The sequence below is a fragment of the Eucalyptus grandis genome, chromosome 2 (assembly GCF_016545825.1).
Source record: "Eucalyptus grandis isolate ANBG69807.140 chromosome 2, ASM1654582v1, whole genome shotgun sequence".
NCBI classification, from domain to species: domain Eukaryota; kingdom Viridiplantae; phylum Streptophyta; class Magnoliopsida; order Myrtales; family Myrtaceae; genus Eucalyptus; species Eucalyptus grandis.
This window is the reverse complement of record NC_052613.1, coordinates 25,913,777-25,932,469: the sequence shown is the minus strand read 5'-3', so window position 1 is coordinate 25,932,469 and position 18,693 is coordinate 25,913,777. Positions and strand designations below refer to the sequence as shown.

Here is an 18,693-nt window from a genome sequence, read left to right as displayed (position 1 = left end):
GAGTGGAGATTGTTAATCAATTATCAATAAAGGCTATGTTCGCTTGTAAGACAGATCTATTAACCATTCGTGCATTGACTATGCCTATGATTATTAAAATTTTCAAAAGAAATTGATAAATCTAAATAAGAAATTTTCTCGTTATCATATTATATTTATTGTAAAAAAGTTACCGAAAGACAAAAAAGTAAAAAGTATCATACCACGGTGTCTTTTCAAGGACAGTTTTGTAGCCAACAACAAAGAATTCTTTGCGCCCCGTGCCCCCCCGGGGGGGAATCTATTGCCATCTCCTATCTTCTCGGCAGGATCGTGACACATGCCAATCTAATTTTGAACGTAGATCTATATCCTTAAAAGTGTTACAATCACTTGTCTCATTCAACTGACCACGACATGTGTACATTTTATTGCATAATTTGTCACATCAAATCAAAATCCAAAGCATTGAGACATAAATTCTAAGGCAGTCACTACCATGCCATGAGCAATGCTACTACCATGCCTTCTCCGCAACTGTCTATAACAAAAGTAATGTTTTGATTGTATGAGGTAAGTTCAAAGGTAATATGAACACTTTTAAAGGAGTGCGCAAGACATAAAGAAATATGTGCATTAAAATTCTTAAAATTTGTTATCAAAATACCATTAAATCTTAAAATTTTCAAATAGTGCAATCATATCATCTATCTTGTCAAATTGGTACAATCAAGTTGCTTGGTAGATGCTGTGTAATTTGTCTTCTTGTTAAATTGATACAATCAAGTTCCTTGGTTAATGCCGTCTAATTTGTCTAATCGAACTGATCAAGGTGGCTTTTTGATTTTTATTGATTTTTGAAAAGAGAGACGCAAATGTAGTTGCCACGGTAGCTTTTTTAAAATTAATATTAAAAGAAATTAAAGACGGATCTTAAGGCTTCGATTTATTGAGATTATAGCATTCTGGTGGGTTTGGTTAGGTCTATGTTGTACGAAAATATTTCTATAAATTTTTTTTCATACCTTCCTCTTTCCTTCGATATGGGAAATCTTGCGTTCTACATTTTTTTAATATACATAAAATTGAATTTACTAAAAGTATGTTTAACACTTTCATGAAGTATGACTTTCCGGGCGTTACAATGCATATCTTAAAGTTGGATTAGATGTCTTATTATTCAAAACGATATTGCCTTTCACTCGCAAAGTTATTTTTTTCTAGTGCTTAAGTTACCATTCCACACACACATAAAAAGGAAGACAATAAATTCAACACATACAGTTTATTGTCATGATGTCACGTAATTAGATTACTAAGATCTCTCTACAGAAAATTTATCATCATCCTCGCAGTGTTGCTTGTCATTTTTATCTATTTGAAGTGTTCCTATATTAGAGTTTGGCTCATTGTGAGTTTTGGTGAGAATACCATATTTGATTATTTTCAACTTTTTCGACCCAAAAAAAAATAATATATATTTATTTTCAACTTTGACGTTGGTTTCACAACTGCAATATTATAATTTCGTAATGGGCCGGGAGTAAAGCCCAAGATCGACACTGTAATGTCCTCTGATGGTCACCCAACGGCAAACAGAATACAAACAATGCTTATTAGACAGTACAAAAGAATCGAACTCAGTGTCAATGTTTGCAAGGAGTGATGGTACATTTTTCCTGACCGATCGGATCAGAGGCGATCTTTGCACTGGCTAATCCATAGTCGACCTAACTTTTGCTGACCCCAAATTAGTTTTGATGATTCCAAAACCACTTCCAAGTGTTTTGAAGCAAGCATCGATCTGTACGAAGTTCATTAGAGACGAGGCAACCAGACACATGGATTTGGACACGCTTTCAGAGTCGTAGCGTTTTTCAAAGATACTTCTTGTTAAGCATCTTCAGAAGCTCTTTGATGAGAACCGTGCCAAGTGCTTGTGTTTTTCTCTGCTTTGCCTTCATGTATGATATCTATAGTGATGGATGTTGGCTCGTAAAAGAGCTCTGTTTAGTCCAAAAATCAATCCCCTTCGCTTTTGTAAACACCTTGCTAACAAATCATAGCGAACACGTTGGTATCTAGAAACGTAAGAGTCATTAGGTGTGATGGCCAACTTGTAAAAGAGAGACGGCTCCATAAACAAGCAGCCGCTGTACAAACTTTCAACGAGTACATTTGGCACAACTCCCCAACAATTTTGGTGAATAGCATAGGCTTTTAAGCCGAACCACTATAAATTTTTCTAAGCATTTTCTACCCTTTAAATTCTTTTGTTCCACGCATGCTTGAAAAATAACACCCTCTCTCAACCTAAGCCCATCACCTCTTTCTATCAATTTAAAAATCTTCGATCTACCGAATCAGTGTTCCTCCCCCAGTAATTTTAAATTAAGTATTATTCATTTCGATTTGGCGCTGAAGTTTACATTGAACTTCGAAATTAATCTTTCTTTTTCACCATTTTCACTCATTGAGCTTGAGATAGGTTTCTTTATTTCATTGGGTTGGCCAAAAAAATAAAAAAGCAAAAGAAAAAGAAATGATTAGTAGCCGTTAGCTATTGATTAGATCAATAACCAACCGGCACTTATAAGTGGCCATTCCTATTCTTCAAGATTTCTCTTGCACAAATCCTAAAGCAATCGACATGCACAAATCCAAAACACATGGTGCCTGAACCAAATGTTTCTCACCTCTTGCGGGTCGAACAAAACTGACTTGACTACAGACGACCAAGCTTTTCGAGGAGAACGGCAGATAAAGCGAATAAAACATCCGTATCTGTCGTCTGCTTTTACATTATCATAGGCAGCCGCAGGCAGAGATACACGAGTAGGACTAGCCACCTTCCTTCAAAACTCACCGGCAATCACAAAGGATGAGGGCAGCACACCTGCCGGTAGTGACATCGAACCTATGTCAAAGGCAAATGCACTTTGTCGTAATAGGAAAACTGCAGACAACAAGAATACATGTAAAACTGCAGAAGCCTCAGGTACTCAGTTTGGAATAATGCTCCGGTGTTTGATCAGCAAGAGACCCAATCATTTGAATGTTAACTAAATCAGCTACATACGTACTTTTGAGTCACCCGCTCATCTAGAGATGGCACTAATACCATCGAACCAAAATATAACACCGCCATCTATAGTTATTACAACAGACCCAATAGCAATCGGCCCAAACAATCCAGATCTAGGTTCCCTTGATTCATGCCAAAAAAGGACCATCGATATTGTGATTACTTACAAAGATGGATCGTCTCGATTGGAAGATCCCTATATGGATAATACACATTCCAGCCGACAATGGATAAAAATGCGCATGTACATCAAGAAATTTGCACAAGCTAAGTGCAAATCATAGTAACATGACCGGCTGTGCCAAAGCCTATGGAAACCACAGGAATAAACCTTCGGAGCTGATAAATTAACTTATAAAGCTCAAGCCATGAGATATAAGATAGAGAATTGCAGAACTCTAGAGCCATCATACTCAGCATAATCAGGCCATACCTCTAAAAGGAAAAGCCACAGAAGAGTGCAAAAACTTTATCATCCATCGATTTCCCCAACCTTTGTTTGAGTAATGACATATCTGCAACAGCTACAAGGATAACAAGGTGGAATGACCAGTAAACCTTCCTGTCACAGAAATCTCCTACAAGATTCACTGTAAGAGAATCAGCTAGAAGAAATCATGGAATCCTAAAGAAAATTAAGTTCTTACCAAACTAATGAAAGAAGATCCAGCTCAACAAGAGAAAGCTATCCTTGAACTTAACAGGATACTTCAAAAGTTGGTGCTGAGCACACATGGGGGCTCCTTCCACCTCATTAGCAGTTTCCTGAAAACACTGTTTCGCAGAGTAATTGATGGCTCGACACTACTTCTGAACAATATGCTTAACCTTCTTGATCTGATGGGCTAAAGAGATCATGCAACAGTAGAAAATTAATTCTCCAAAATTATTGAATTAAACTTACAAGCAACTGACCAAATCTCACAGGAAGAAGAATGTGAAGTCACAGGTAGAAAGCATCTGCAGAGAGTTGCAAAGAATGGGCCTAATGAACCCAATACCAACCCTTCCCCTTGCATGGGGGGAGGTGGCTGATCTGGATGGTGAAATACAAACAAGGGCAACAGATGGTTGCTAGGATGTTAAATTGGTCCATCAACAGTTATGCAAAATGCAAGTGCGACATAGGGTGAAAGATAAATCAGGTGTACCAGGTTGACTTTTGAACAGATGAAATGTTCACACTGGTTTTGCCAAATGTGACATATTTTCAGATTTACAGAGTGCAACAAAATGGATACTCGGAGTAGTTTTTGGTTGACTGAAGTGCATTTCAGGAGAACAGAAGCAACATATATAAACCCTGTACATCTCAATCCGTAAGCAATGATTTACAGACAACTCTCTCTCCATCTCCGGAGATTGTACAAATGGACAGAGGCTCTCTTCTTCAAGGAATCTTTATTCGTCTGAGTCGATGTTGTCATCAGAAGGTATCTGTCTTGTTTCTGACAATGAAAGTCTTCTAGGGTTCCCTGGGCCTGATTCAGATAAAACCAATGCAGCAGTTCCAGATGAAGATGCTAACATACGTCGAACAGGAGCACCAGATGGAGATGACGCAGATAGATTATTTAAGATACCCATAGGGTGGTCAAACTTGCAACTTGGTCCAAACTTGCAGATACCATAACGGGAATAGAATATGCACAGCGGTTCTCCCTGTTGAAAACATTCAAGGCAAGAGTAAAGACCTCACAAAGTCACAACAAATGATCCATGTGAAGTGAATCGTCTCCTCTCTAAAGCAGGCATGTCTTGGGTGCAATTAGAAAAAGGGAAACATAAACAGGTTGCTCAATGCCAGGCCTCTTGGTAAAGATGGCAGTTAAAGTCTGTGACAAAGTGAATACAACGGAGGATCGACAAAATTCAGTAAAATCAGCCTAAGATTGTTAACCAACCGGACGTAATGGAAGGCCTATGGGGCTCAAAAGACAATCTGGAGCAGGAAGTAATCTCTCTCTGGGGTGATGAAACCTGCAAACTGCACCAAACTTGCAGTCTCCTGTCTTCATGTAAAACTGGCACTCAGGCTGCCCAGGTCTCTCTGGAAATATGTTATCTCTCTGCAACGCATAGAAACCAACAGGCATAGAGCCAGATTGGTATGATGAGAATGCCCCTGGAGATCCAGTATTGACTGAATCACTCTGGCCAGAACTTCCAAAAATCTGACTTTGTCCCATCATTATAAGCTGGCTATCTGAAGATGAAACTGACCCCAATTGACCCTGAAAACATAACACTCTTATATATACGCCACATTGCAGTAAAAATAACAGAATTAAGATTCTCTGAAGCACCTTAAGCAGTGGAATATCATAAGAAAGGACATGCTAAGCACAGCTGTGATTCAAGATTGTGCTACAATAGATTATAAAATTATATCAATACAGATGCACAAACTTAATTTTATTGGTCCATACCAAGAGAAATATGCAGCTACTTAGGAATAACCAGAATAATTAACTATTGCTTCCCTTAATGTATATGGTTGCAACTTGGATCTCTTATTTGAAATGGAACCTAACCGTATACTGTCTCACAAATCCCCTTAAAACTCCTAGCACAGCAACTCAATCAACATGCCTCAAACTTTCACCATGGTCTGTAAGGCACTCCTGGCATCCATATATACTCCACTATCCTGGAGGTACTTACAATCTTTTCTGTATCAAATCGCACAACATCTTTATTCCTTTTCAACAAAAATCCACAGCCAGAGATTTAACCCACTCAATAAGAGTGCAAACTTATAGACAGGATGTTCATATGGCTAATTTCCGGCAAGCTATTAGCCATTGATGATGGCACATTTAATACCTAAGAATTTGGGATGCAACACTGCATCACTTCACCATAACATGGATTCATCGTAGGCATCCCAAAGTGCCCCAGGTTGACTAAAATTTTGTAATTTTATCATTGCAGAAGATTTATTATACAGTTCAAACTTTTGATGTTCTTCACCAATCAAAGAATTATGTCAAATCTGTTACACTAAATATCAATAAATTTTCGTGTGGAAACTGCCAAGTTCCAGTGCAGTGAATTCAATGCCACAGCAACGACCATTACCACCCTCATAAACCAAACAACTTCTCAAAAATCCCTCATTGATCCTCTGGGCTCATCCTAGTCCTTCCTTAGGCAATACACCACAGCTCTTACTGTAATGAACTCAAACGTCAATTCAGAGAACTGGAATTCATTCACTAAATCTCCCCAACTTCTCTGCAAACCAGTCATTCTTCAGCAATCCTCGAGCAAATCTTCGCAAAATATTTTTGAGGTGAACTCCCTCCCTCCCTCTACCGACTTTCATACTCCTATCCTGGGGATTGAGAGAGGCCTCCAACTTCCTAGCAACATGTAAAACGTTATATCACCATGAACATGAGGGGATGGAATATCTTAGGAATAACAACGGACCTTATCTAGAAGCATTTTGGGAGTAAAAGATCAGTATGTATATGACTTTACTTGTCAGAGGGGAAATGCTTTGCCCAGGAGTCACTAACGACACTGGAGACAAGCAAACCTAAAAGACATGGCACATTCATTGATCATATAAACTTCCCAGTCCAACTCTGCAATCAACAATTCCTCATCAGTCCTCAGGCTAATCCCACACCATCCCTCTCACATGGACAACATAAAAGAAAGTTACATGATCTAGGAACATTTTAAGCATCAGAAATTGTCAAAAGACCAATACTTGTTAAGAGAGGTATGCTTCGTAGATAGTTGATTACCATACTCAAGACAGGAGACTAAAAAGACATGGAACATTCATTGACACAAAATACTTCCTTATCCATTTCGTGGCCTAGAACTGCCTTCTACAATGGCACCAGTGTACACCATCTTTAGTTTAATAACTTCAGAAATAACCACCAGAACACCAATCTTCAGTTTATTGGCAGAAGAAGTTTCCTTTGTCAGTTTAGTACCAACTAATTATTCAGGATCATGTCATCTTCTCAAAATTCATGACATCATTTGCAGAGAGGTAAGAAGCTACAGCTCGATATGTAAAGGATGTCCCTCAAAAATTGTATATGTAGCTCCTCAGAATTTTTTTTTTTTTTTTTCAAATACTAGACAAACCACACAAAGCTTGATTATGCATCTTTAGAGCACACAGCAGCACTTTGATACCACAGGGTAAAGAAAGGCATACACTGTAGGCATTCCAGCCAGGAATTGATACCATGCCCTGAGGAACAATCAAGGGAGTGTAACTTGAAGGACCTTGCCAACGAGGACTAGGGATAAAAGATGCTCTAGACCAACTTGTAACTCCTGGATATGACTGTTGAGTCGGAGTAGTAGGAGACTGAACAGAAGGGTACACAGGAGAACCACGCAGTGAAACCATCATATTAGTAGGCTGAGGATGGTGGAACTTGCAAGTGCTTCCAAACTTACATTGTCCAGTTCTTAAATAGTATGCACACTCCATCTCATTCTGGCCAAAAGAAGAGAACAGCATTGTGAGTCCAAGCTAAAGAAGAATAGTATCCACAAAACATATAGCATCCACCTAAACAAAAGGACAGGCCCATGAGGAACAAATACATAAGAACTTAATTCACTTTAAATAGGATGACAGATTTACAAATCAGAGCCAAGACTGAAAATGCAATAATATGACATGCCTAAAAGTTTCTGTTGCAAGTAAAACTTCTCAGCAGAACTTAATACATCAAATTGAAGAGATTGATTCATGGGGGTAATGCGAGTCAAAGCCAGCAGGAAATCCTTTTAGCAAATTGGAAACTTGTCCTGGGATCCTACTTTATCCAACTATCAGTGACATCCAGCTAATTAAGAGTAAACTCACTCACATGATCATGCATCATCTGCTTTCTATGATTTTCCAATTCAATGCTTATGACACCCATATTCATAAGAGCTCCCAACTCCTTTTCTAGCATCCAATCTCTCCCATGTGCTCAGGCAAATAAAGAACATTTTCTCCTCAGTTGCATAACTCACTCAACAAGGAACCTCATCAGGAATATTCACATAGAAAGACTGAGTGGCAGCTTTAATTCACTTTTTAGTTAACACTTAGCAAGGACAAGAGTAATGCATGTATAAATAATCTTTTCAATTAAATGCTGTGGCCAAATCATCTTGTCCTACAAAAAATCCAGTCAATATGAGGTGTGTCATGATCCCACTCCCTAAAAAGTTTATCTTCAAACCAATCAAAAGTGACATGGGCAGATGACGCCAATTAAGGTTCAAGACAAAAGACAATGAAGCCCAATTATAATTTCATATTTGATATAAAAATGAATATTACTCAATTTGAGTGTAACTCTTGCAAGTGAAGGAAAATAGCCAAACCGGACGAAATGGGTAGCCTAAGATATTTAAAGCAACTTTTCCTGCAATCCCAGCCTTGTCTCTAGGATGATGAAACTTGCATGTGGCTCCAAATTTGCAAGTCCCTGTCTTCAGATAGTACTGGAATATGGAAAATAACAGAACTATTTTTAGAAACCATACATGTAAACGCTGAAGAGGACAAAAAAAGATCATCTAGATAGAATGGATGATGATGACATCTATATTAAACCTGTCAGATGGTTCCCACACTTCTAAATTAAGGAACAACTTAAAGGTTAATTATGAGTTATGAAGACTCAGTCCTCTTAACAAACAGTTTCCATTACCCTAAACTTCTTCACAAACCATTCCAGGACCAACAAATTCCACATGAACTCACAAGAAAGTAGGATATTATAAAGTACATCAAATCATGTTTTTTTCTTACGAAATAATATGTCGTTGGGAGTTAAATTACAGGAATTTTTTAATCAGTTACCAATGATCATCAAGTAAGATTTTCAACAATCTCTCTCGATAAGTTGCTTTCACATGTCTAATATCCTCAACATCAGTCATTAATCTGGTATCGTAGTTCCCTTCAAGTAAAATTTGCTCCTATCATACTAAAATAGATCAGCTGTTCCAGAAAATGTCCTGCGCTATGAAGCGAGAAGAAATACATGCCTGACATTCTGGCTGCCCGACTCTCTCTGGGTACTCTCCCTTCATTCTTGCATTAGCTATAGCCTACAATGCAGAATTTAGTGATTAAATCTCATTATACATGAGAACACCAAACAGAGGATATTTGAACATTTTGTGATGCATTCATACATAGGAAAACAGCAAGGGAGAGGGGGGAGCAAAATACTAGATAGTCAATTCAGTTAGTCTTCCAGCATGTGACTGGTGGTATTACACACTTCTCAGAGTATCAAACTTACATGCTCATAGCACATGAGCTGAATGCAATATCTGCTTAAGCAAGAGAGACTGTCATCTTGGTCCTTATATGTACTTATGTGCAAGTGCAAAGGCAAACTTACATAGACTACACTCGCAAAAGCTGCTTCATAAAGTTCACAAACTTATTCAGTACTAAATGCAACTCCCAATGAGTTGTGATGAGAATCGTTTTTAATACTAACAGAATTCTGTGAGAAAGAGTACTGTTCTGCAAAAGTTAACTACAGAAATTTGCTTCATGTAATACTCACTATGCTGCATTAATTCTCCAGCTTTCTGGCCAAGATATTACAAGATGGATCCATAAACCAGTTTGGTCTTAGTTTTGAGCATAATGAGCTGTCCTCATAGTCCTTCTTCAGTAAGTTCAGATTCTATTCTTTTTCAGGTTAGAAGACTTGCTAGTGACAAACTTTGATCTTGTGCATATGTGCAGAGAAAGGTTTCTTTAGAAAGACATAGGATCTTATAGTGTAATGAGGGCTCAAGTTCCTAGTGCCTGAACTTGTGTTTTTGAGCTTGTAGAAAAATCACTCCCCTGCTTCTGTGTTTTTTCGTTTTTGGCTTAATAGAATCTTACTGGGAAAGAATTAATCACTAGAGTAGTGCCAAAAATATATTCAAAAAATGCTCCTGTTCATACCAGCTTCCTGTCAGATGGATGATTAAATCGACATGTAGCACCAAATCTACAAAGGCCTGTTCTAATGTAATAAGAACAGTCTGGCTCCCCTGGACGCTCAGGGTAGGGCCCCGATTCCATGGTTTCGTTGGATCGTAAAGTCATTTGCCACATCGCATCTGAAATAACAAGAGATTAATTTCAGAAAGGCTTGCCAGGTCATATCAAAGTTCAAAAAAGTGCCACAATTAGTAATATTTATTTCACCAAGATATAGTCCATTATAGAAAATGCAATAATGAAACATCAAAATTTGCACAACTAATTGCAGGAGTAATTTATGAGGAGCGTATTATCTTGTTGAAATCGAAAAGCCTTCTCATTAAATAAATGCCTTCCAAAACTAGAAGGTAGCTTTGCAAGGATCTCTCTATTTTTCTTTTTGCCTATGGCACAAACTTTCTAAATCCAAAGAGGCAAAGATGTAATCCCAGGATCTTCCCTCATTATCTCAAACTTTACACCACAGGAATGCCACCAAGATGGTCAGTTCTGGAAGGAAGTCAGAAGCTAAAAGATGCTCACCCCAGTAAATATATAAAGATGAAATATCACCTTGCTTCAGTGCCAGGATAATATCTTTACCAAAGCATCTGAGTGCAAAACTAATTGATAATTCATCCAAAATGAAAGCAACAGAACTAAGAATGAGCCACAGTGAAGAAAAGGGATCAGACCAACAACTATAACAGTCGGTTGGATCTACTGGTCATATAGCCAACATTAACTAAGCAAGAAGAAGACCAAAGTGTGGAACTTTTCCCATAAGACACGAGTAACGAGGACAATTTCGCGCCACGTTAATCAACAAAGCAATGGAAGCAAAAGAGAAACACGAACTCTAAAATACAAAAGCCCCCATCTTTTGTAAATATAGGGACCGAACTAGAAAAATGCCACCGATGTGAAATACATAAGTGATTGCGCTAAGCATGAATTTCCTTGATCAACGCCATATCACATACACAAAACCCAAAAAAAAAAAGACAGAAACAGCCTAACAACGCGTGCCGTTTTTGCTCATGCTCGCCGACAATGCAAACAGAGTCGCTCAGACAAGATCGCGAACCTGCGACGAAATGACGTTACAGAAATCAGAACCACATACGGAACCCCAGATGGCATCATCGACACGTCGCGCGACCAGGAACGGGCGTAATGTCGACAAAGGACAAACGCCGGACGCAAGCGCATCACGCGTAACACTTGACCGAGGAAAAGCAACGAGGAAACGCAACGCCAGAACAAGCATGTCATCGCGCGCGCGCGCGAGAGAGAGAGAGAGAACAAAAGCAGCACATTGATCAGGCATCAGAGGAGAGACGAAACGGCGAATCCACGACACGGAACCTCCGCCAACCAACAAGGTTCCGTCGCGCCATTCCAACGACGACGATCGACCCTCGCCAGGAACATTCCGAGCACACAGAGAGAGAAAGAGAGAGAGAGAGAGAGAGAGAGCGGACCTGACGGAGAGAGAGAGGGACCGTCGGCAACGGACCCCCGGGGCATCGGAATTCCAGCGTCGAACGCCATCACTCCATCGCCCGCCGCGCCCGCAAAACCAATCGCCGCCGGAGGAAGTGGAGGAGGGCCCGCCCCGCCGGAGCTCGCATTCCGCCACCGGCCGCCGCCGACGACGCCGACGCCGGAATCAGCCGCCCGTCCCCACGCGCGAAACCCCGGACGCTTCCCCACCACCACCGCCTCCCCCTCCCCTCGGTCGCAGCGCAGGCAAAGGAGAGAGACTGCAGGAATGGCGCTGCCTTTAGAGAGAGAAAGAGAGGGAGGGGGAGGGGGGAAGAAGAGAGAGAAAGCGCTTCGCGTCTTCGTCTCCACAGAAACGAGGAGGAGAGAGAAAGGGAAGAGAGAGAATGCAGAGAGAGAGAGAGGGAATAAAAACCAACCATCCAATGAGTCTTCCTCACAGAACCAGACAGTCCATCGCTTCCCCCTTTTTCACCCCCCTCGCCCGCGTTTTTGGGGAAAAAAAAATTATTATTAACAAATAAATAATAAAAAGCCCCTACAAAAAAAATAATTTATTCAATTACTACAGTGACAAATCCGTACACCGTGATGAATTTAAGCCAAAAACTCCAAAATTAATTTCGTTGCGATAAATTTACGTTAAATTGAATTTCTACCACAAAAAATTAAAAATCACTAAACCTTTAATAAATTGAGGATAAAATCTCAAATAATTATATTTGTATTATGTGTCATTCAATTTAGCCAAAATCATGAGATTAATGGCATTATTCTCAACTATGTACACCATCTATATTTCCTGTAGACTTTGGCTTTGATCGTAAAAGCTTTAAGTGGATTTAAAACTATACGAGAAGAGCAAGGTTGTTGAAAAAGTTCAAAATGCAGGACAACTTCGAATCACAAATATTTTCACAATTTAAGAGAAAATTGATAGACGGTAAATTAATCATGAATACTAGTTTGGTGATTAAAAAATAAATTTATTGTAATTCATCGTAAGTGTACGTATTTGAGATATTTCGTGGACCTCGTGATGTTAACCTTTTAATTAAATTAATTAATCGCGACCAAAAACCGGACGAGACGTCGGACCGCCAGGGCCACGCGCCTCGAGTACGGCGCGGCCTCCCGTACTCGCGAGCACGTCTCCGACGCGTGGCGCGTGGTGGGCCCCGAATCGTAATTTCGTCGCCTCCCGCATTTCGCCCCCGTTTTCGTTTTTTTTTTTTTTTGTCCTCTCCTTCGCTCGGGCGGAGGCGTTGACGTCGACTTTATAAAAAGAAAATAATAATAATAATAAATAAATTGTGGTGGCTGATGACGACGACGGTGGTGCGGGGATGATTCTGGCCGCACACGTGTAGCATCCGCGGGGCGAGTGAGTCGGCGGGCGGGCGGGCGTCCGGATCGACGGTCGCCAGGAATTCGGACGGACGAAAAAGCGCCTCTGCTTTTTTCCTCTTTTTTTTTTTTTTTTTTGTTTTTTGATGTTTTCTCCCTTTTCTTTCTTTTTATTATTTCTTTTTTCGAGTTAGTGGTGTTTGATATTTGTTGTGTGGTGACGACTTTCTGCTCGAGAGAATATGTGCTTTTTTAGCTCTTCTTTTCTCTTGTTTTTTTTTCTTTCTTTCTTTTTGGAGGAGGGGTCGAGCTCCATTTCTTCATCCCCAATATGGGAAAACGACGCGAGTGGCGTCTCCCTCATATTAGCATCAAAGCTAGATTAAAATAGATCTGATAGATCTGAACTCCATTTTTTCCATGTCCGCTGCCGTGCAAAATAACCTCACATCGCTTGGGAGAAATTCTTGGATCTGCTTAATGATCGCTACGGTTTCCCTCACCTCACACAATATCTTTTGAGGCTGAGTCCTCCTCATATGTACAATGTAGTCGTTGAATCTTTTAATTTATTCAAAGCAATCCCTAAACTTTAGCCCAATGCACCTTACAATCTTGAACTTTTAAATTTGTTCTCGAACTTTTAAATTTGTTTTCGAACTTTTATTACATGTTCAATTCAATCATATATTATGTGAAAATATTCAATGTTATCCCTTATTTTGAATTAATGAAATGACTACGTTAGATATTTTTATACAATTCGAGAAATCGCATTGAATATGTATTAAAAATTTATGGATCATATTAAATAAATTAAAAATCAAATGCCTACATTGAACATTAAGTCAAAATTCATAAATTACATTGAATATATTAAAAATTCAAGGATTACATTATATCTTGCGCCAAAATTCATGAACTGTTTAAGTCATTATTTTTTCTTATTTCATGTTCATTCGAATTTCAAAACGAAAAACGAAAAAGAAATCGAGTTGATTTGAGTTCAAATACGATCTAATGCATTTACGACTGATCGGAGCTCGAGTGCGTGCAAATTTGGGCACGACTCGTTTCCCAATCGCTCGGACATAATCAACTTTGCAAACAAAATGGGTTTGCCTCGTTGGGCTTAAATCATGATAGTTTCGCTACAGGGTCCGGATCCGAGAAATTGTTTGCTTATGTCAGCTTGGATTTTAGCGCCTTATCAAAAACCGACCAGACCCTTTTCGCACGTTATTCTATCTCCATCTTTAAAAAGCATCTTCACGCGAGGAGCATGATATGACTGCATCGTGCGATTTCGCAATTTCAATCATCTAATAACGAGTAGCATCAGCTTTCTCTATATAAATAGAGTAGAGTAATATATTGATTTTTATATGATGAAAAGTTTGCACATACCTCACCTTGATACTATGCCTAGAATTTTGCTTATCAAGTCCATGGTTGTGCAACAAATGGAGTAAATTACGAAAGGATCAGTAGCAGTTCATCTGTACTGGTACCATATCATGTATTCAATGACCAAAAGTGCAGAAGCAAATTCAACCACGCCATCCATCTCCAAGAACCTTTTTTTTTCTTCATGTCCTCAACGAATCTCTTTCTTTATTCCTTTTTAAGTGTATATAGAACGAGCTTTTCCGAAGCTTTTATTAACATCACTCTTGATAAAATTGAAATTGGTTTACAAATTCACAAATTATATGATTAGATCGATATTAGTTTCACAAAGACGTGTGAAGCAAGTGAAGACGGAATCTATTCATCTAGCAATTTTTTGAACAGTCAAATGATAAGATGAAAAAGTCATTCATTAGATCAACAGACATTCATGCCCGTCAAAATAAAAACTATCCATCGTCCACCGTTGAGTATCCCAGACCAGATAGGTGTGCTGTGTAAATTTTCATGGCACTAAAGAATGAGTCCTAATTTTAAGTAATAGTTGATACTTGATGTTTGCGACTTCAAGCGATTTTTCCTCTTTAATGATCTCAAAAACATCTTGGATTTATACCGTATAAATGGTATTTTGGGATTATGCGTGGCCTTTGGGCTTTCTTTGCAATTTCGCTCTTTCCTATACGGTATAAAAAGACTCTTGAAATCATACAGTCATACCCTACAAGACACCAATCAAATACACACATGTAAATTTCTACGTCCACAATCATATAATATACACAGTCGTCCCCGGATGATTATCTTTATCAATTTGTAAATAAACAAAACCTACTACAAAACAAAGAAAAGTAGTTTGACGTAAATGTGAAATGGGGTGTTGGTATGGAATTTTTCAAGAAATAAAGAATTAATTTGAGGTAAATGTACCATCTGTTACAATTTGAAATTTATCATGGTATTAACTCTTAAAGTAATGTCTACCATGATTTAGTTTTGCGGAAGAAGCCACTGAAGAAGGGGAGGTCGGTGACGGTGGTCTAGGTGGATCAAGTCAACCTATTAATGAGATATTATCCTATTCAACAATTTTCATAATTTTTAATTTTTAATTAATTTTTATTTTATTTTTTTTCCTTACGAACTCCTACAGCTAGCAATGGTTGGATGTCGAACAAGGGCCGTAGGGCCCTCGCTGGTCACAGGCGAGAGCTACAAAACCTTCATCTAGTTGCCAATTGCACTGGCGAGCCTCGAGCTCACCGATCAAGCAAGACCAATGCCTTGTTGGTGTTGGGTGAGCTCAAGCTCACCAAATATAGTGAGGAAGCTCACCGACCTCGATGTTGGCGAGACTCCAGCCTCCTCAATCTTGAGAGCTCGGGCAAGGTCGAGACTTGAGCGTCGTCGAATCTAGTGAGGTGGAGCCTCACCTAAGGTTGGCAAGGTTCAACTCACCGAAATTGGGCAGGCTCGAGCCTTGCCAACCTATGGCGAGGTTGAGCTTGCTTGTTGTCGACCATGGCTACCGTGGCTGGCTATTGGGAGGAGGAGAAGGAAAAAGAAAAGAAAAAGAAATAAAAATAATTAAAATTTTGTTTTAAAATAAAATAAAAAATACTTAAAATGAGTGCACGAAAAATCAAATCAAACTTCTATACTAAGCCAAAAATATTTTCTAAGTCATTTTCAAGTTTCAACTAAACACCATAAAATATTTTAATTTTCATAAATACCACATTTTTTGTGAAATAAATAGAGCCTCATTTTTTAAAAAAAATATATAATTTCTCCATTAAATTTGTAATTGTATCAAAATGTTTTAACAATGCACCTTTTAAAAAATATCATAAGAAACAAGGTTTTCTAGATTTGCTTAAATATGGAAGTGTTTACAATAAGAGTTGCGTTGGGCATGGGTTGGGGATGGTCAATAATTTTATATAGCTAATAAATGAGTTATAAACGAATTAATAGGTAAATTTATGTTGGACCATTTATGACATGATCCAAACCTAACCCAACCCATCCGTTTGACACATCTACATATGGGTCAATAAGTTTGTTTCATGGGATGAAAACCTTTGAAATAAGAAACAATAAAAGAAGATTCTATACCGTGTAGAAATGTGTTAGATCTTAAATTCTTTTTAATGCACTCCGCATTGCTGATCTCATGAACTTACAAATTCACACAAACCAGGCGTAGCTCAAACGATAAATTACTATTCTCATGAAGAAAATGAACCTCATAGACACATTCATTCATAGTGAAAATTCCAACTACTCATACGTTAAAAAATCTAAGCTATTTCAGATCTTAATGATGGTTAATAAAAATCAAGGCATGTATCACGGTCTCGCACTTTTGTTTTGGTTTCCAAAAGGTTGAACCGAATGTGCCACAAAAAGGGTTATGTTAAAATTCAAGTTTATCTTCTTTTGGGCTGCAAACAAGTACCTCAAGGTACTTCAAGTTTGTCCTAGAAATCAAATTGTAATGATGTCAATGGAGTTACCCACAAATACACGAAGATTTCCGAAATGCATGTCATAATGATCGGGACGTTTTCTTAATCTTCCAAGGGTGCGGATTAACGATATACCCCTTAATTTTCTATTTTACCCGAAAAAGAAGAGGAAGCTGGGCAATATCTAAACCAAAACACCCTTTCATATATTCATAATCCAAAATGCTACTATCAACCTCTTTCCTTAGAAAGTTCATATTTACAACAAAACTAAACTTCAAAGACGTGTAAATTAGGTACATGTTAGAAACCCAATACTGTCATATATTTCATGTAACTCTACTGTCAAAAGAGAGTAAATAACAAGGTTTGTCCAAAGGGTGCTCAGTTATTGAAGAGCACTGTAGTGCTCATCCAAGTTTAGAAACCCGAATCTTCTTTCTTTACTTTATATAGGACGCCTCATCCAAAGGATAATCGAAGATAACTTCAGCATTTTGGGAAGCTCTTCAAATAGCTAAGCACCCTTTGGCTCACCCGAAGCAGTTTGAAAAGATAAGCGGCTTCATGACGTTCTGGTCCATGTTGAGCATGCAAATCAGCCTTGATAATAATCTTCTCCAGCACAAGTGCATCACCAAGAAGAAACTTAATCAAGGCGAGCAAATATTTTGACCTCAAACTATTAACAAAATCAATGATCTTCACCCTCTTGAGATGTTTTGCCAAAAATTGAAAACTCCCCTTTTGTGACCTGTTGTCTCCTAACCGAGAAAAGACCGATAAGGATACCACAATTAGAAATGAACAAGGGAATCTCTAAGAATCAAGACTATTTTACATAAAACTTGTGATACTTGAAGGATCTGAAAATTCTAGTAGTTGGTCACATGAAATAACAAACCTTGTTATTGACTTAAGTTTCTAAGAAAATCCATCCATTGCCATTGTAAAATATTGTAAGAATACTCCGTAAGATGATTATGGAACATTGGTGTAGTGTAATGAGAGAGCATGACCCACTTCCGGCAACCTAAGATGACTAGGTCTATTACTCTTTGTCACCTTTCCATATAATTGTATGTTTTCTATAAAATGAAAGAGTTTAATGAAAAATGTAACATTTTTAAATAATCTTTTCATGCATTTATCTTGTCAAAATCAAGCATCTAACAATGTTGTGCTGAGCATCCATAATAATTAGAACTATCTAGTAGCATTCATCGTCCGTAATTGAGTGATCCCAGACCCATTTATTTGAAATTAAGCAAAGGGAAGAAGCTTCAAGGTTCACCATATATTCTTACAAAAGTTGTAAATCATCTTGCTTACAATGATTCCCCTCGATGAAAGACTAGAATGCCACAAAGAGATGAGAGGTCACTCGACCAGGGCAACATACAGCACTAAACGGCACTAATCACGGGCACCATTCAACACGAGTCCATCTTAGAAAGGGCAATAATGGTGAGTCGGTACCTGCAAACATCAAGCGCCAATGTAGACCGTAGAAACTCCGCACAGCTTCTCAAAAAGTTCCTCGCGGCTCTTCTCATCATGCACAACAATATCTAACTTGGCTTCCACCAAAGAATAAACGTCAACTAGTCATAACATAGAATTAAGATTCCATTTCCCCACTTCCTGCGGTGACAGCTAATGCGGGGCCCAAATTCTCTCCCACTCCGAGTCATCTTCCATGTAATTGACGAGTATTATGTCGAAATCAATTATAATTTCCTTCACGTGGCTGCAATAGTCAAACTAAAGGGACGCTAAAACAGGACTTCCCCTGACAATTCCCACCAGGATATCATCACTCAACTCCGCCCATTCTATCAACAAGACCTTAAGACAAGGCCACCTAACAGTAGTGTCCAACGGAAAGCAGCAGTTTCTGACTTGCAGGCGTACCAACC

At 38.6% G+C, this 18,693-nt stretch overlaps 1 protein-coding gene across 1 annotated transcript; it reads right to left on the bottom strand.

The window, feature by feature from the left end:
* Positions 1-4,135: 4,135 nt before the first annotated feature.
* LOC104426814 (zinc finger CCCH domain-containing protein ZFN-like) lies at positions 4,136-11,975 on the bottom strand. Its single transcript, XM_010039981.3, has 7 exons — positions 11,525-11,975; positions 10,020-10,177; positions 9,095-9,157; positions 8,426-8,545; positions 7,251-7,538; positions 4,969-5,298; positions 4,136-4,726 (listed from the first exon to the last, which is right to left on the bottom strand). The coding sequence occupies exons 1-7, from the start codon at positions 11,592-11,594 to the stop codon at positions 4,466-4,468; spliced, it is 1,290 nt and encodes a 429-aa protein (XP_010038283.2). The 5' UTR covers positions 11,595-11,975; the 3' UTR covers positions 4,136-4,465.
* Between the last annotated feature and the right edge of the window lie 6,718 nt (positions 11,976-18,693).

Excerpts from the sequence above, each read along its gene's own strand:
- LOC104426814 (XM_010039981.3), bottom strand. The coding sequence starts at position 11,594 with ATGGCGTTCGACGCTGGAATTCCGATGCCCCGGGGGTCCGTTGCCGAC. Across the intron at positions 8,546-9,094 it reads TCGGGCAGCCAGAATGTCAG|TACTATCTGAAGACAGGGAC; the intron begins GCATGTATTTCT and ends TCCATATTCCAG. Across the intron at positions 5,299-7,250 it reads CTGGCTGGAATGCCTACAGT|GGTCAATTGGGGTCAGTTTC; the intron begins GTATGCCTTTCT and ends TTATGTTTTCAG.